This window comes from Scyliorhinus torazame, chromosome 3 (assembly GCF_047496885.1).
Source record: "Scyliorhinus torazame isolate Kashiwa2021f chromosome 3, sScyTor2.1, whole genome shotgun sequence".
In the NCBI taxonomy this organism is placed as follows: domain Eukaryota; kingdom Metazoa; phylum Chordata; class Chondrichthyes; order Carcharhiniformes; family Scyliorhinidae; genus Scyliorhinus; species Scyliorhinus torazame.
In genome coordinates, this window is record NC_092709.1 from 311,471,124 (window position 1) to 311,486,872 (window position 15,749).

General features: G+C 44.4%; 1 protein-coding gene across 3 annotated transcripts in view; it reads left to right on the forward strand.

Moving 5' to 3' along the window:
* The window catches only part of ctbp1 (C-terminal binding protein 1), a 405,205-nt gene that overhangs the window by 187,997 nt on the left and 201,459 nt on the right, over positions 1 to 15,749 (forward strand). For all 3 annotated transcript variants that reach the window (XM_072497542.1, XM_072497541.1, XM_072497544.1), the window contains one exon: positions 15,542 to 15,600. In XM_072497542.1, the coding sequence (XP_072353643.1) occupies positions 15,549 to 15,600 (52 nt within the window). In that variant the 5' untranslated portion in view covers positions 15,542 to 15,548. Of the gene's footprint in view, positions 1 to 15,541; positions 15,601 to 15,749 lie in introns of those variants that run through there.

Sequence of the window (15,749 nt, forward strand, 5' to 3'; positions counted from 1 at the left end):
GGTATTTCACAGCCAATGTACTTCTTTATCTTGTGGAAGAACGTTGGTGGGCTTTGTTGATTTTTGAATTTTTGAAGTTAACGTTAACGGGGGAGTAAATAGGCCAAAGGTTTCCAACTGAAACTATTCTGTTACTATAAAATAAATACACAAAATGCTGGAAATACTCAGCAGGTCGGCCGCATCTGTGGAGGGTTCACGTGCATTCCCTTGTATTTTGATTTGATTTTTCAGCATCCATGTTATTTTTTTTGGTGTAAGAATTGTTGGTATACTGAGAATCATCAATTCTCATCCAGGAGTAATATCTCGGAGCAGTTTGATAATTACTTTCCCCTCTTTTCCATAATTGAATCCCCTGCATATGTCATTTTAACTTTACGCTTACGGAGTGTAGTTCTACTCGTTAAGAGAAGACGTGTGAAGAGATCAGATCAGTCCATAAGAGGGTCATTTAGGAGTCTGGTAATAGTGGGGAAGAAGCTGTTTTTGAAACTGTTAGTATGTGTTCTCAGACTTTTGTATCTTCTGCCCGAAGTTGGAAGAGTGAGCAAGCCGGGTGAGAGGGGTCTTTGATTATGCTGCCCGCTTTCCCAAGGCAGCGGGAGGTGCAGACAGAGTCAATGGATGGGTGGCGGGTTTGTGTGATGGATTGGGCGGTGTTCACGACTGTAGTTTCTTGCGATCTTGCGCCGAGCAGTTGCCATACCAGGCTGTGATACAGCCAGATAGGCTGCTTTCTGTGGTGCACCTGTAAAAGCTGGTAAGAGTTAATGTGGACATGCCGAATTTCCTTAGTTTCCTGAGGAAGTATAAATGCTGTTGTGCTTTCTTCGTCGTAGTGTCACCATGGGTGGACCAGGACAGATTGTTGGTGATGTGCACACCAGGAATTTGAAGCTGTGAACCATCTTCACATCAGTCCTGTTGATGCAAACAGGCTGTGTACAATACTTTGCTTCCTGAAGTCAATGACCAGCTCACTAGTTTTACTGACATTGAGGGAGAGATTGATGTTGTTACACCACCCCACTAGTTTCTCTATCTCCCTCCTGTATTTTGATTCATCTTTATTTGAGGTCTGACCCACTATGTCGTCAGCAAACCAGTAGATGGAGTTGGTGCCAAATGTTGCCACGCAGTCATGTGTGTGTATAGGGGGTACAGTAGGGGGCTAAGCATGCAGTCTTGTGGGGCCCCGTTTTGAGGACTATTTTGGAGGTGGTGTTATTGTTTATCCTCACTGATTGTGGTCTATGGGTCAGAAAGTCAAGGCTCCAGTTGTAGAGTGAGGAGCCAAGTCTTAAGTTTTGGAGCTTTGATATGGGCTTGGTTGGGATAATGGTGTTGAAGGCGGAGCTGTAGTCAATAAATAGGAGTCTGATGTAGGAGTCCTTGTTGTTGAGATGCTCCAGGGATGAGTGTCGGACCAAGGAGATGGCATCTGCTGTGGACCGGTTGGGGCGGTATGCGAATTGCAGTGGATCTGGGAATTCTGGGATTATGGAGTTGATCTGTCTCATGCCTATGATGATAGTCATTGAGACACATTTCCTGGTTCTTCTTTGGCACCGGTATGATGGTGGTCTTCTTGAAGCTGGTGGGGACCTTGGAACGGAGTAGGGAGAGGTTGGAGATGTCCACGAACACATCTGCCAGCTGGTCCGCGCAGGATCTGAGTGCACGACCATGGACCCCGTCTGGACCCGTCACCTTTGGAGGGTTCACTTTTAAGAAGGTCGACTTGACTTCGGAAGCTGTGACGGTGGTTATGGGTGTGTCCGGGGCTGCTGGGGCAGTCGACAGCGGATTGATGGTTTCCTGCTCGAACCGAGCACAAGGGGCCTGTGACTCTAAATATTAGAATCCAGCTCCTGCAAGCAGCACTGGGACCTAACAGTTTTGATTTATTTATTTAATATGGTTGCCATCACAGCCAAAGTTTATGCGCAATTGTGGTTTCACAAAGGTTGAAGCCCACGTGGGGAGTTTTGTTGCTTGCAGTATTGTGCCCATAACATAATTTCTTTATACCTGACAGTGAAAGATGATATGCAACTAGGGAATTTGGGCAGTACAAGTGTTCCTGTAACATTCAGTGCTCTTGAGAAATCCTCTGTGAACCCCATGGGCATTTGTCTCTTTTTTTTTTTCCAGATTGTTTCCATTTCATAATTTGAACTTCCCGATAGGATGACTTCAGCATAACTTTTTTTTATATAAACGCAAGTTTTTAAAAATTGGGTACCTTCTTTTCGATGAGAAGTTAAATGTTTTTTTTTTTGAAACGTATTTGAAACACCAGGAACTTCCCCTTTCCCGAAATATTATTTCTCCATCGTTCTCCTCCTCTGTTGTTTACTGCAGCTGTATCGTAAGTGTTGTCTACATTGGCAATGACTTCAATTTATAGTCTCCGATTAAAAGATTAGGCTCATGTGTTGCAGCGCGGTTTGAAATGTGTAGTGTTTTTTTCATTGTAATCAGTAAAAATAAAAATTGCTTCACGAAAGGAGTAATGAACACTTTGTTTTTAAAAAAAAAAAATCAGCTTTGTTTCTCCAGTATTAAATGTTTCATCGAGCTGGGGGTATTTTGGGTTGTATAGAGGGACGAGGCAGGGGTGCCCACTGTCACCACTGTTGTTTGCGTTGGCAATTGAGCCCTTGGCGATGGCACTTCGGGCCTCGGTTGAGTGGCAGGGGATTATGGGGGGGGCAGGAAGCACCAGGTGTTGGTGTATGCCGATGACCTGTTGTTTGTGTTGGACCTGTTGGAAAGTATGAGCAGAATCATGGGCTTACTGGAGAGGTTTGGGGCTTTTTCGGTTTATAAGTTGAATGTCGAGAAAAGTGAAGGGTTTAATAATCTTTATTGTCACAAGTAGGCATACATTAACACTGCAATGAAGTAACTGTGAAAAGCCCCCAGACGCCACATTCCAGAGCATGTTCGGGTACACTGAGGGAGAATTCAGAATATCCAAATTACCTAACAGCACGTCTTTCACTGGAGCTAGTTTAGCACAGTGGGCTAAACAGCTGGCTTGTAATGCAGAACCATGCCAGCAGCGCGGGTTCAATTCCTGTACCGGCCTCGCCGAATAAGCGCCGGAATGTGGCAACTCGGGGCTTTTCACAGTAACTTCATTGAAGCTTACTTGTGACAATAAGCTATTATTATTGTTGTTATCATCATTATTATCATTATCATCATTATCATTATCATTATTATCATTACGGGACTTGTGGGAGGAAACTGGAGCACCCGGATGAAACCCACGCAGTCACAGGAAGAACATTGCTGCGGTGTGTGTGTGTCGGGGGGAGCGAACCTGAGCTCTGCTATTTAAGGTGGCAAGGGTGTGGTTTTGGTAACTAATTTGTGGGACACGATGCATTAGGTGAAACCTGACTGGGTTGGTAGAGGAGATCAAAGGGGACCTTAAATGGTGGGATACGCTGCACCTGATATTGGCGAGGAGGGTGCAAGGGTGAAGATGAACATGGTGCCAAGATTCCTGTTTGTGTTTAAGTCCTTCCCGATTTTCTTTTCTCTCCCAGGCCTTTATTTATTTTTTCATTTTTTTGCAAGGTGGATAAGTTAACCTCGGAATTTGTGTGGCCGGGGAAGGTGCCGAGCGTGAAGAGGGTGTTGTTGCAAAGGAAGAGAGGGTAAGGGGGGTTGGCGTTCCTGAGCTTGCTGCAATATTATTGGGCGGTGAACGAGAAGTACGAGTGGCGATGGTGGGAGGGGGCAGATTGGGTCAGGTTAGAGGAGGAGTCTTGTAAGGATACGAGCCTGAGTGCTCTGGTGATTGCCCCGTTGCCGCTCGTGCCAAGGAAGTATACGGGGAGTCTGGTGGTCGAGTTGTCTATAAAAATGAGCTGTGGAGATACTTTAAACGAGGTCACATTTCGGCTTTGACGCCATTGCGTGGGAACCATAGGTTCACGCCGGGAAGGATGGATGGGATGTATAGGCAGTGGAGGGAGGAGGGGTTGAAAATGAAAATCGCTTATTGTCACAAGTAGGCTTCAAATTAAGTTATTGTGAAAAGCCCCTAGGGTTGGGGTGGATTAGGGACATGTTTTCGGAGGGCACGTTGGCTGGGCTAGTGGAGCTGCAGAAGAGATTTGAGTAACTAAGGGGGAGTGAATTTAGGTACTGGCAGGTGTGGGACTTTGCGCATAAGGAGCTGCCTTCATTCCCCCAGATGCCGGAGTATACGCTTCTGGAGAAAATGCTGCTCCTGGATGAGGTGCGGGTTGGTAGGATTAGAAAATGAATTTTCTTTGATGATTAAAATCCATCACTGTTCTAAAATTATGTACCTGTACTGGGGGTAAATTCAGCGACCCAGCTCTACTTGAGGGCTGGGGATGAGGAAGGAAGCAATGCTGTATTAGAGCATCCGTTGAAGAATCACGACTGATCACTGCCTCTTCCCTTGACTGTAGGCTTTAGATTGCAGCTTCCTGCTCCTAGTGTGGCAATCAGCGAATTTGTCATATTATCTCCCACCACTTTTTCCCCCCCCATTTTGTTGTCCCTGTCAAAAAAAAAATTGCAGTTCTAGTTTTTGAGTTGTACTGGACTTTTTACTTCACCTTTAGTTTGCTTCAACTGTTTCTAAGTATTACTTTAAATCCAGGATTAATCGAGGGGTCAAAATAATTCCACCCTGGAGGGGTGGTCTTCAGATTTTCTCCTGGTCTAATTTTTTTAGTTTTGAGGACAACTCTTTGGATTTTGAGGGCTCCTTTTTCACAAGGCTCTAGTGTATGAGCTTGGCTGGAAATCTACAGAAATAGTTTAACATGAGATTCAATGTTGTAATCTAATCAGGAATTTCGGTTGTCAGCCAAATGAGCTTCATTGGCATCTTAGATGAGTGTTTTCTGCACAGTGCAAGATAAATAACATCTTTTCATCTCAATTAGTTTATGACAGTTTATTGGGGATATCAGTTCAAAGTATCAATTTACTGAACAGAATTTAACGCAACCGAACCACAAGATGACCCTCTAACATCTCTCACTGGAGTTGGAGGGAGGCAACACACAGTATGGGTTGCTGCCTACCAGTGCCAGTGACTCCTTCCAGGTCCACTGCAGTTGAAGCCGGACCCAGCCAATGTTATAGATCGATAGATTCCGGGGCCTAAGACTTGTCAATCCTCCATTGACAGTGGAACAAGTGCAGGGCAGAGAGAACCTGGAGTCCATGGTGGCTCCTCCCTGCCGGACAGTGATCCTGATGGCTGGTACCTGATCAGGCCAAGGTCTATACCTGCTCCGCCAGAGTCTTCACTGACCACCCATCCAGTACGCATGGCTCAATATGCCAACTGCATTGAGTTCCGAGTCCCTGCCGTCGAGATAGTGGAGCTGGCCGCCAAAGTGGCCCTCGACAAGATGATGTGCGCGCCAACCCCTGCCACCACCGGCTTCCCACATGAAATGACGAGAAGCTCAACAAGCATTTGAGAGAACCTGACATGGGCTAAAATCCAGGTCCAAGAAAAAGATCAGAATAAAAGAGCAGGAGTGAAGGGACTTGATTGTAGGAACTGGAGCACTACTATGGGAGAGGCAGAATCTGTGATTGGAGGAACTGCTGTTCACAGACTCTGTCTCCTGCACTCTCCTCCAGTCAAAATACACCGGGGTGACAGAATTTTCAAAATTGTTATATATTATATTTGTTATAGTAATGTTAAAAAAACCCTGGTTTAAAAAACATACGGGCAGTCGGTCTGTCAAGATGTGATTAAGGGGTCGTAAATGTGAAGGGGCTGTAAACGTGAAACAGTCACTGATTTTAAGAAGAATGCACTGCCTGTGGAAGTAGTTGAGTCGGAAACATTAGGGACCTTCAAGCAGCTGTTGGATAGGTACATGGATTACGGGAAAATGATATAGTGTAGATTTATTTGTTCTTAAGGGCAGCACGGTAGCATTGTGGATAGCACAATTGCTTCACAGATCCATGGTCCCAGGTTCGATTCCAGCTTGGGTCATTGTCTGTGCGGAGTCTGCACGTCCTCCCCGTGTCTGCGTGGGTTTCCTCCGGGTGCTCCGGTTTCCTCCCACAGTCCAAAGATGTGCGGGTTAGGTGAATTGGCCAATGATAAATTGTCCTTAATGTCCAAATTGCCCTTGGTGGTGGGTGGAGGTGTTGAGTTTGGGTAGGGTGCTCTTTCCAAGAGCTGGTGCAGACTCAAGGGGCCGAATGGCCTCCTTCTGCACTGTAAATTCAATGATAATCTATGATTAATCTAGGACAAAGGTTCGGCACAACATCGTGGGCCGAAGGGCCTGTTCTGTGCTGTGTTTTCTATGTTCTATGTTTTTTGTTTAACCATTTACTTCTTTACATATAAATGGCTAGGGATATTGTTTATGTTTAGGAGATTCCTTGGGGTGTAGATGATTATGTATAGTCCTAGCTAGGCAAGTCATGGGACATCTTCGTGGGGGGAGACTGGAGAAGACTGTATGCTTGTGATACAGATTATGTAATTAATGGGAGGAGCGAGGTCTGTCTGTTCTGCAGTTTGCCATAGGATTTGAGTCTGAGACGGAAGGGTTTTAATGTTGTTCCTGAAGGGTTTTCTTTCCAAAGGTCTGCAGAGAGAAGCAAGTACCCTGATTTTTAACTTTGTTTATAAGTGACATTGCTTAATTGGAATATATAAAGCGGCAGGTGTCGATAAGTAGTTAACAGTGTTTTTCTTTTATTTAAGAACTATTTTAACTGTTAATTTGGAAAGCTACTACTGTGTTGCTAATGTGATTCATCCTGTACTTAAATTTAAGTTTGTTAGAACATAAAACTCGCAGTCTTAATTGCAAATTGTTGGGATTCTCTTATCGGAGTGCTAGCGTGACCTTTTTGAATATTTCTGCTGCTCACATTGTAATTTTGGGGGCTTTTTGTGATGTTTCCAAGACAAATTCACTCGTCTCCATCATATATTTTGAGCCCTGGTTTTAAGCGTGAAAAGGTTTGGGAGTGTATGATGGAAACATTCAAAGAAATGGTCACGCGAATCATTCACTCAAGGGTCCTCAATAGAAATGGGGTTTAAATTTACACTAGAGCATCTATATGTAAATACAACACAGCACTGAGGTTGAAGGGCAAATTTTTCAGGAGCAGTGGGAAGCTGAAGACTAAATTAGGTACATGCTTTCATTTTGAATAGATCTGCAGTTTTATTTTTATACTGTAACGTGAAATCAATTTTCCTACTGGAATCCAGCATAAAATGTGTTTTTGGCACAAAAGTAAATATCGCATCAATTATTAAAAATAGCTATTTGAACTTCCGACCATGATCAATGCGTGGGGGTTACGGGGATAGGGTGGGGTTGTGGTCCGGGGATAGGGTGGGGGAGTTGTCCAAGGTTGAGTCCTCTTTCGGAGGATTGGTGAAGTCTTGATTGGAGGAACTGGCGCAGTACTATGGGAGAGGCAGAATCTGTGATTGGAGGAATGGCAGCCTCCCGCACTGTAGGGATTCTGTGGATTTAAAAAAAAAGAAAATTAATTTAGAGTACCCAATTCTCTTTTTTCTTCCAATTAAGGGGCAATTTAGCATGGCCAATTCGCCTACCCAGCACATCTTTACCTTGTGGGGTGAGACCCACGCAGACACTGGGCGAATGTGCAAACTCAACATGGACAGTGGGCCGGGAGGGGATTCTATGGAATTATCCGACTTCAACTAATGTATCAACTAGGGGCTGGTTCAGCACAGTGGGCTGAGCAGCTGGTTTGTAAGGCAGAACAAGGCCAGCAGCGCGGGTTCAATTCCCGTACCGGCCTCCCCAAACAGGTGCCGGAATGTGGCGACTAGGGACTTTCTCTTCAGCATTATGTAATGAATGGACATCTGATGTTGTTTTGATTCCTGGCGGATGTTGCGGGACTTCAGTCAAGCTGTCCTCCGATATTGTGAGATTTATGCTTGCAACGAATGTGGGCTGGACTTTAGCTACCGAGGGAGGGTACTGAGTTGGTAAATTTCCTGACTTGCTGGACCTGCCTCGGCAAAACATATAATGCGCCGCTTTTGCTCGGCGGAATAGCAGGTGCAGTGTAGAGTTGGGGCCTATAAACCCCAGAAGCAGATTGTAGGTAGCTAAGGGGGTGGGCAAGTGCCAAGGAGAGCTGGGTAGAAATTCCGCCTTGGTTCTCTGGGACTTTGTCCTGGTTGTTTTAGCAAATTTTAGGCCCTCTAGCCCCCGACCTTCATCCTCCTCATGGCCTCGCATACCTTCGATGCCCCATCCATAGCCACTCACCCCCATCCTCACATTATATTTATATTTGGCAAACCTCCAGAGTCATGCAGACTTAAACTTCTAACCATTGTCTACATAGCTCTCACTCCTACGCTCTTGATGTTGGGTTTTTGGGGGGGGAGGGGGGGGGTGGGGTTGCAGGGGTTGTCGATTCTTCGACTCAGGAAATTCATTCAAAGGTTTTAAACCTCAAGCGATTAATCTCTTATTAACAACAAACAAATGTCTATTTAGATCCCACATCAGCTAATCCTTTGATTGACTCTTATGAAACTGTCAATCGGACCCCTCCTGCTGAAATAGTTGTAGCGTTTGAAATTCAGCCAACCATTCATAATGACATAATAACCCCTGGGAAAACTTCGACGAGCTCTGTTGAAACTGCATGACCAGATGCAAATGCTTTTTTCTGGCCCATACCGGTCAATCAAAGCATTCAACAGAGGGTTTCTTAACTTTTGCTTGACTGCAGCCTGTTTTTATAAGCTTGAAGAATGAATCTTTTGAATAAACTTCATATCATGACAATGACTTCATATCAATCCAGATAAATGTAAGGTGATGCACTTGGGCAGGATAAACAAGGCAAGGGAATATATGATAAACAACAGGACCCTGGGAAGCACCAAGGATTAGGGGGTCCTTGGTGTGCATGTATCCCTTTAAGGTAGCAGGGCAGGAGGATAAAGTGGTTAAGAAGGCATATGATATACTTGCCTTTATTAGCCGAGGTAGAGGAAGTCTAAGAGCACGAAGGTTATTGCTGGACTGTATAAAATAATCTTTATTGGTGTCACAAGTAGGCTTACATTAACAGTGCAATGAAGTTACTATGCAAATCCCCTAGTCGCCACACTTCGGCGCCTGTTCGGATACACAGATGGAGAATTCAGTATGTCCAATTCACCTAACGAGCATATTTTTCGGGACTTGTGGAGGAAACTGGAGCACCCGGAGGAAACCCACGCAGACACTGGGAGAACGTGCGAACTCCACACAGACAGTGACCCAAGCCGGGAATCAAACCTGGGACCCTGGAGCTGTGAAGCAACCGTGCTAACCAGTGTACTACCATGCTGCCCATGTTGGATAGGCCACAGCTAGAGTATTGTGTGTAGTTCTGGAATCCACATTATAGGAGGGATGTGAAAGCACTGGAAAGGGTGAAGAGGAGATTTACCAGGATGTAACCTGGGTTGGAGAGTTCTAACTATTTAGAGAGACATGGTATTGTTTTCTTTGGAATAGAGGCGAGCGAGGGAGGATATGATTGAGATGTATAAAATGATTGAGGGGACAGGAAGGAATCTTTCCCCTTGGTGGAGGGAGGGATCAATGACCAGGGGGATAGATTTAAGGTAAATGGCAGGAGGTTTAGAGGGCATGTGAGGAAAAACTGTTTCAGCCAGAGAGTGGTGGGAGTCTGGAACTCGCTGCTTGATAGGGTAATGGAGGCAGAGACCCTCAATGTTTAGGAAGTATTTAGGTGTGCAAATGTTGTGCCCTTACTTTAGAAGGGCTGCAAATAAAAACCTCGGAATTATAGACCTTTAAGCCTAACGTCTTGTGGTGGGTAAGTTACTGGAGAAGATTCTGAGGGATAAGCTATACAGGCATTTGGAAAGATTGGGTTTGATAAGGTGTAGTCAGCACGGCTTTGTGCATGGGAGATCATGCCGTATAAATTTGTTCGAGTTCTTTGATGAAGTGATGACGGCAGGGCGGTAGATGTAGTCTATGTAGACTTCAGTAAGGCCTTTGATAAAGTTCCACATGGTAGGCTGTTCTATAAGGTTAGATCACATGGAATTCAGGGAAAGCTGGCAAATTGGATATACAATTACCTTGATGGTTGGAAGCAGATGATAATCGTGGAAGGATGCTTGTCGGACTGGAGGCATGTGACTCGTCGTGTGCCTTGGGTCAGTGCTGGGCCCATTGCTGTTTGTTATCTAAATCAATGATATGGATGAGAATGTACAAAGCATGATCGGTAAATTTGCAGATGACACTATAATAGGTAGTATTGTAGATGGTGAGGAAGAGGAAGGCTAGCAACAAATGCAGCAGGATCTTGATCAACTGGGGAAGTGGGCTGAGAATTGGCAAATGGAGTTCAACACAGACAAGTGTGAGGTGTTGCATTTTGGAAAGTCACATCAAGGTAGGGCTTTCACGGTAAATGGTAGGAACTGGGGGAGTATCGTGGAACAGAGGGGCCTTGGAGTTCAGGTGCACAGTTCTCTAAAGGTGGAGTCACAGGTAGTTAGGACAGCGAAGAAAGCTTTTGGCGTGCTGGCCTTCATCAGTCAGGGCATTGAGTCTAGAAGTTGGAAAGTTATGTTACAGTTGTGCAGAACGTTGGTGAGGCTGCACCGATAGTATGTGTTCAGTTTTGGTCGCCTTGCGATAGGAAAAATGATATTAAACTGGAGAGAGTGTAGAAGATATTTACAAGGATGTTGCCAGGACTCGAGGGACTGAGTTATAGGGAGAGATTGGACATGCTAGGACTTTTTTTTTCTTTGGAGCTTGGAGACTGAGGGGGTGATCTTATAGAGATGTACAAGATAATGAGAGGCATGGATCGGGTGAATGCACTCAGTCCTTTTCCCAGGGTTGGGGAATCGAGAATTAGAGGGCATAGGTTTAAGTTAAGAGGGGAAAGAATTAATGGGAACCTGAGGAGCAACATGTTTACACAGATGGTGGTAGGTATGTGGAATGAGGTGCCAGATGGAGAAAGTGGTTGAGGTAGGGACATTGACAACATTTAAAAGGCATTTGGACAGGTATATGGTTAGGAAAGGTTTAGGCAAATGGGGTTAGCTCAGATGGGATTTTTGGTTGGCATGGACCAGTTTGGGCCGAAAGGCCTGACTCCATGCCGTGGATTCTAATGAGTGGAAGAAAGCACTGTGTGTACACACCTAAATATTGCACTCTTATGGCATTGTATCAAGAAAGGCCAGATTGAGTTTGGTCTTCAGGTGAAAAGAGCGCACAGATAACCCGGTTTCCATTTTAAGCATGTGCTATTATGATGTTCACTTTTACTTTTTTGAAAAATGTATTTTAATTTTTTCAATTAAGGGCAATTAAGTGTGCCCAATACACCTACCCTGCACATCTTTGGGTTCTGGGGGTGAGACCCACGCAGACACGGGAAGAATGTGCAAACTCCACATGGACAGTGACCCGGAGCCAGGATCGATCCCGGGTCCTCGGCATCGTGAGGCAGCAATACTAACCACTGCGCCACCATGCCGCCCTTCATGTCCGCGTTTACAATGACTAACTTGTCATACTGTCGTTATCCTCTCCTGCCAGTAACAGGAAGTGCTTCCTGTTACAGGTCGCACAAGTGGCTAGCACTGTGGCTTCTCAGCGCCAGGGTCCCAGGTTCGATTCCCCACTGGGTCACTGTCTGTGCGGAGTCTGCACGTTCTCCCCTTTGCTGCGTTGGTTTCCCCCGGGTGCTCCGGCTTCCTCCCACAGTCCAAGACATGCAGGTTAGGTGGACTGGCCAAGCTAAATTGCCCTTAGTGTCCAAAAAGATTAGGAGGGGTTATTGGGTTATGGGGACAGGGTGGAAAGTGGGGGCTTAAGTGGGTCAGTGCAGAACTCGATGGACCAAATGGCCTCCTTCTGCACTGTATGTTCTATGCTTCCAAACAAGAGGACCCAGAAATGACTGGAAAAATAATAGGTTTTTGGTGGCTGCCACTGTTTGTGCGTTTAATTTTTAAATGTGGTTTGTAGTGAAATATAATGTGACCTGAGAATATTCACAAATTGCTGCTCTACTGTTTGCATCGCACATGAGAACTCTCTATCAACCTCCCAGTGAGTGTCAAGAAATTGCTGGATTTTGTCCATATTAACCTCTATGAATGAATCCTGCTGCATACATTTTAGGGCTGTTATTCTTTTGACATAAGGGCACTGTGAATGGGATGATTTATGGTCCTGAAGTCTACCTTGGTGGTGCAGAGAGAACTATTGAAGCTATGGAAACTCTTGCAGCTAGAGGTTTTAAAAAAACATTTTCCTTCTCTCCTCTTCCCCCTCGAGCTGCCCCTCCTCCTTCCCCCTCCCTTTCCTTTTCACTTCTCTCCTCTTATAGAATCATAGAATTCCTACAGCGCAGAAGGAGGCCATTCGGCCCATCGAGTCTACGCCAACCCTCTGAAAGAGTACCCGACCTAGGCCCACTCCCTCGTCTATCCCAGTAACCCCACCTAACCTACACACCCTTGGACACGAAGGGGCAATTTAGCTCGGCCAATCCACCTAACCTGCACATCTTTGTGGGAGGAAACCAGAGCACACGGAGGAAATCCACGCAGACGCAGGTAGAAAGTGCAAACTCCCCACAGACAGTCACAGATTTGCAGAAAAGGCCCATCGAGTCCGCACTGCCGCATGAAAGGCAACTCATCTGCCAATTGCAATCCCATTTGGCCCATAGCCTCGAATGCCAGTCACCCAAGACCGAAATTGAACCCAGGTTCCTGGCGTTGAGGCAGCAGTGCTAACCACTGTGCCTCCTTATTTCTTTGTGTATCATTTGACTCTAATTCACCCCATTTCTTTCTCTCTCTGTCATTCATTTCTCGATTCTTCAGCTTACTTGGGTCCTACAGCCCTATTTAAAAAAAAAAAAAAAAAAATTTGGAGTACCTATTTCTTTATTTTTCCAATTATGGGGGAATTTATCGTGGCCAATCCATCTACCCTGCACATCTTTGGATTGTGGGGGTGAGATCCATGCAAACACGGGAAGAATGTGACCCGGGGCCGGGATCGAAGCCGGGTCCTCAGTGCCGTGAGGCAGCAGTGCTAACCACTGCGCCACTGTGCCATCCTACAGCCCATTTCTTTAACTGATGTTCAGGCGGTCTCCGTTGCTCCAGTTATCAAGTTGCGCTGACACTAGAAAATGAAGTAACTTGGAGGGTGAAGGGTTAAAATATTCACTGTTGCTGTGAGATGACCTGCTCCAGCAAATTCAAGCCCATATTTTAGAGAAACAGGATCAGCAAATTAGGTCATCTGGTACCTGTAGTTACAGGTTGATGAGTTTGTAGTTGAAGAATGGCAGATTATTTTGTGAATTAGATGTTGTCCGTTCAGTTGATGTTATAAGACCATAAGACATAGGAGCGGAAGTAAGGCCATTCGGCCCATCGAGTCCACTCTGCCATTCAATCATGGCTGATTTCAACTCCATTTACCCGCTCTCTCCATAGCCCTTAATTCCTCGAGAAATCAAGAATTTGTCAACTTCTGTCTTGAAGACACTCAACGTCCCGGCCTCCACCGCCCTCTGTGGCAATAAATTCCACAGAGCCACCACTCTCTGGCTGAAGAAATTTCTCCTCATCACTGTTCTAAAGCGACTCCCTTTTATTCTAAGGCTGTGCCCCCGGGTCCTAGTCACCCCTGCTAATGGAAACAACTTCCCTACGTCCACCCTTTCTAAGCCATTCATTATCTTGTAAGTTTCTATTAGATCTCCCCTCGACCTCCTAAACTCCAATGAATATAATCCCAGGATCCTCAGACGTTCATCGTATGTTAAGCCTACCATTCCTGGGATCATCCGTGTGAATCTCCGCTGGACCCGCTCCAGTGCCAGTATGTCCTTCCTGACGTGTGGGGCCCAAAATTGCTCACAGTATTCTAAATGGGGCCTAACTAATGCTTTATAAAGCTTCAGAAGTATATCGCTGCTTTTATATTCCAAGCCTCTTGAGATAAATGACAACATTGCCTTTGCTTTCTTAATTACGGACTCACCCTGCAAGTTTACCTTTAGAGAATCCTGGACTAGGACTCCCAATTCCCTTTGCACTTCAGCATTATGAATTTTGTCACCGTTTAGAAAATAGTCCATGCCAATGTTGAGCTCAGATTGATTGCTTGGTCCTCGCATGGGATTTATATCCTAAAATGAACGTGTGTTTTTAAAGCTAACAACGCAATTTTGACATTTGGGTGAAATCAACTGCAGGAATTTAGTTTGTGAAGTTTGAATTGTTTCCAGTTCTCCTTTCGCTACATGTTACTTCAATATTTGGAAGGGAGATTACTTTTAAATAATATTTCAGCTTTGTATTATGGGAGCGGCAGTGCAGCGTACAGACCAAACTGTGTCTATCCAACTAAACATGTTACTGTAGGATTTAGACAGATATATCTGTAGCAAAGATAATTTTTGCTCTTTGCTAAAGTTGTTACTATGGGAAGGGATAGACCCAAACAGCTATTCCTTTCTGATTGTCAGAGCAAATGTGTATATATAAGACATCTTGGGAGATCTGTAAATTTGTTGCACATTTTATTCAATATCCTTCCTACAGCAACATTGCTATTGTCCAATTGATTCAGTAATTTGACTGCAGTATAATCTGCTTTCGTATTGAAGTGAAAAAGCACAATTTTCAAGTGAAGTATTAATCAATTTTAAACTTGCAAAGACTTCTACAATTTGCTAATTTTAACAGTGGTATGGATGGCAAACATTAAGGTGTTAAGTAAGGACTATGAATTAACATCAATTTTGGTCAAGTGTGAGCAGCTATATTCAATATTGCACCTAACAGTGCAAAGGAATTCTTAAAATAACTTCTCTCTAAGCATGTGATTGTTACCATTGAGCCTGCCAAATAACAGTACCTTTCCTACAGACAGGCAAGGATCTTGTTGGGTATTTACTTACATTTTTATATTGAAATATTATACTTAATTGGGGAGATTTAGTCTACTTTAACTCCTTGTTGGGTGCGACCAATCATCCCTGGGCCTCCTGAAATAAGCAGAGTTGAACCATGGAAAATGTTGTGAAAATATATTCAAATATTTATCCAATACCATGTAATTGTGCCTCCAGAAATAACATTAACAGCAGTGTGCGTTGGATCATTTTGATCCCTATACACAGTAGTTTGAATTATTAGTTGTTATTTATAACTATAATACAATTATTACTGTTAACAGCTACTATGATTAGGAATATTCACATTCTACTGTACTCTACCCTCTCCAGACCATTGTACGCCAACTCAACATTAAGTCACTTTGTTGAGAGCTGAGATTAATCAGGCACATACTCGTTCTGCCCTATAGTTGATTTAAATGCAGAATGTGGGTTTAGCATATTTTGTTTTGCCTACTGTGAACATAGCTGTTGTTAGCAATTGTTTTTATTCTTGCTTTGAAATTAGAGTGAAGATGATGGATATGCATCGAGAAACAAAGTGGAGCAGCGGCCTGGAGAGTTTAAGTATGTCATATGAGCTAACACCTCTCTTTTACTTTGTGTGAAAGCTACTGTGGTGTGTATGTTGATCTCTTGAATTGTAAATTTGTGAAAATCAATGTTGGATGAACTCTTAAGATGTTTAATTTTGTGGGGATGTTTCTGTTGCTGAC